Source organism: Saprolegnia diclina (assembly GCF_000281045.1).
Source record: "Saprolegnia diclina VS20 unplaced genomic scaffold supercont1.56, whole genome shotgun sequence".
NCBI classification, from domain to species: domain Eukaryota; phylum Oomycota; class Saprolegniomycetes; order Saprolegniales; family Saprolegniaceae; genus Saprolegnia; species Saprolegnia diclina.
The window spans coordinates 243,804-245,932 of NW_008246123.1; the positions used below are offsets into that span (position 1 = coordinate 243,804).

Below are 2,129 nucleotides of genomic sequence, written 5' to 3' on the forward strand. Positions count from 1 at the left end.
GGCCGACGGGTCCGCAGCATCGCATGCCTTTGTCAAAGCTCTTTGCCAAGAGCCCACGAATAAAATTCTTAGTGGGCTCACACACGATAATAGAACGTGGAGTACCAACTACAATTCTACTGAGTCCAACGAATGTGCTATTTCTACGGTCGTTCCAGCCGGCAGGCGTCTGCGCCTTTGTTGTCTCGAGACGCGCTGCCTTGCGCGCTTGTCTGGACCGCACCGCGAGGCATGTTATAACGATCCGTTAACTGTCGGCGCCATCGCGTCAAGATCGGACACTCGCTCCATGCCTCGCTTTGCTACGTGCCGACGCGGCGACATTGGCGTCCAAGTATGGGGCCGGGACCGAAAAAAAGACATCTTGTGGTTTGTATGGACCCTCTCAGGCCCAGCAGGCCATGCTCGGCTTTGGTGACAGGCGCATTAGCGTCACTTGTAAATCGTATACAGGGTCTGCGTGAGCACAGGCGCAGCAGAAACCATCCGTGTCATCAGAATCGGTTCGAGTAAGGAAAAAAGTTGAAGGCGCACGACATACCTTGGGCGCTCGCCGCTTCGGGGCCAGAAGAGACTGCGAGTGCGCAGAGCCCAGCGCATTTTATTCTTATAGGCCTCGACGAGACCTTTCTAGCTTCCCTGCGCGCCGTGTTGGCGCTGCTCTCCGTGGTCGAACGCCGGCATGCCATCTGTGTCCAGATGGCCTGTCCAGATGGTACCACCCAACGGCATCCACCACCGTGTGGCAGCACTGCTATGTAGCGATGGCTTCTAACACAACCAGCTTGGTGTGCACGGGAATTTGTTGAGTTTGCTTGTCTTTTGGTTTCGAGGGCTTGGCGCAGTCGGATCCTCACTTTTCGATTTACCTCTGCGATGTCGACGACGATCAAGGAAGTGGGCCACATGGACCTGCAGGAGCGCGTCTCCTACATCCAGTCGGCGACGCACGACAAGGATGTCGACGGCGACTACGCCGACGCCAAGACGCCCGGTGACCTCGAAGACGGCGCGCTCGTCGCTGGCGGTGCGCTCTCGCTCGTCTCGCGCGAGGCCCTCGCGCTCTTCTCGCAGTACTTTGCCATCGGTATCATTTACGGCATGTTGCCCGGCATGAACTACCCCGTGTTCCAAATCTACCTTCGCATGGAGGGCTACCAAACCGCTGCCTACGGTGTCCTCGTCACGCTCGGCTGGTCGTTCAAGGTCTTCTTCGGTATGCTCTCGGACTGCGTCCCGATCATGGGCTACCGCCGCAAGCCGTGGATGATTCTTGGCTGGACGATCGCGACCGTCTGCCTCTGCGTCATGACGTTCACGCCGTTCCCGGCGCCGTACTGCGATGCGCGCAAGATCCCTTGCCCGAAGAAGGTGCCGACCGGCGCCAACATGACGGCGGCCCTCAAGCAGTGGTACAACTTTGACGCGCCGGACGCTGGCAGTCTCTTCATTGTGCTCTCGGTCATCTGTGGCTTTGGCTACGTCATGGCCGACTGCGCCGCCGACGCCATGGTCGTCCAGTACGCCCAGCGTGAGCCCGTGGCCATTCGCGGCCGCACCCAGACCGCCATCTACACGCTCCGCTACATCGGCTCGACGGTCGCCCAGGTGTGCATTGCCTTCCTTCTCAACGGCGCCGAGTACGGCGGCTCGTTCAACTACTCGGTGTCGCCCAACGTCATTTACGCCATCCTCTTGATCCCGTGCGTCCTCATCATGCTCAGCACGATCTTCCTTCTCGTCGAAGTCAAGACCGAGCGCACGCCGTTCGGCGCCTACATCTCCAACTTCTGGGGTCTCCTCCAGAAGCGCGTCATGTGGCAGATCTGCGCCTTCAAGTTCATCAACCAAATGTTTGCTGGTATTGGTGCGACGCCCGGTAACCCGATGGCGTCGGTCTGGGCCGAGGTCGAGCCGCTCAACGATGCGCTCTCGGGTGTCTTGAGCTACCTCATCATGACGCTTGTCATGGCATCTGTCGGCAAGTGGGGTCTCCACTGGAACTGGCGCTGGGTCATCGCCCTCGGCACGATCGGCATCGTCCTTATCGACGGTCTCGTCATCTTCATCACGATCTGGGATATTTTCCGCAACCAGTGGTTCTTCACGGGCGTCCCGCTTGCCGACAA

At 59.1% G+C, this 2,129-nt stretch overlaps 1 protein-coding gene across 1 annotated transcript in view; it reads left to right on the forward strand.

The window, feature by feature from the left end:
- Nucleotides 1-865: 865 nt before the first annotated feature.
- The window catches only part of SDRG_13149 (hypothetical protein), a gene marked incomplete at its 3' end in the record, with an annotated part of 2,459 nt that continues 1,195 nt past the window's right edge, over nt 866-2,129 (forward strand). The window contains exon 1 of the mRNA XM_008619231.1: nt 866-2,112. Within this exon, the coding sequence (XP_008617453.1) occupies nt 877-2,112 (1,236 nt within the window). The 5' untranslated portion in view covers nt 866-876. The remainder of the gene's footprint in view (nt 2,113-2,129) is intronic.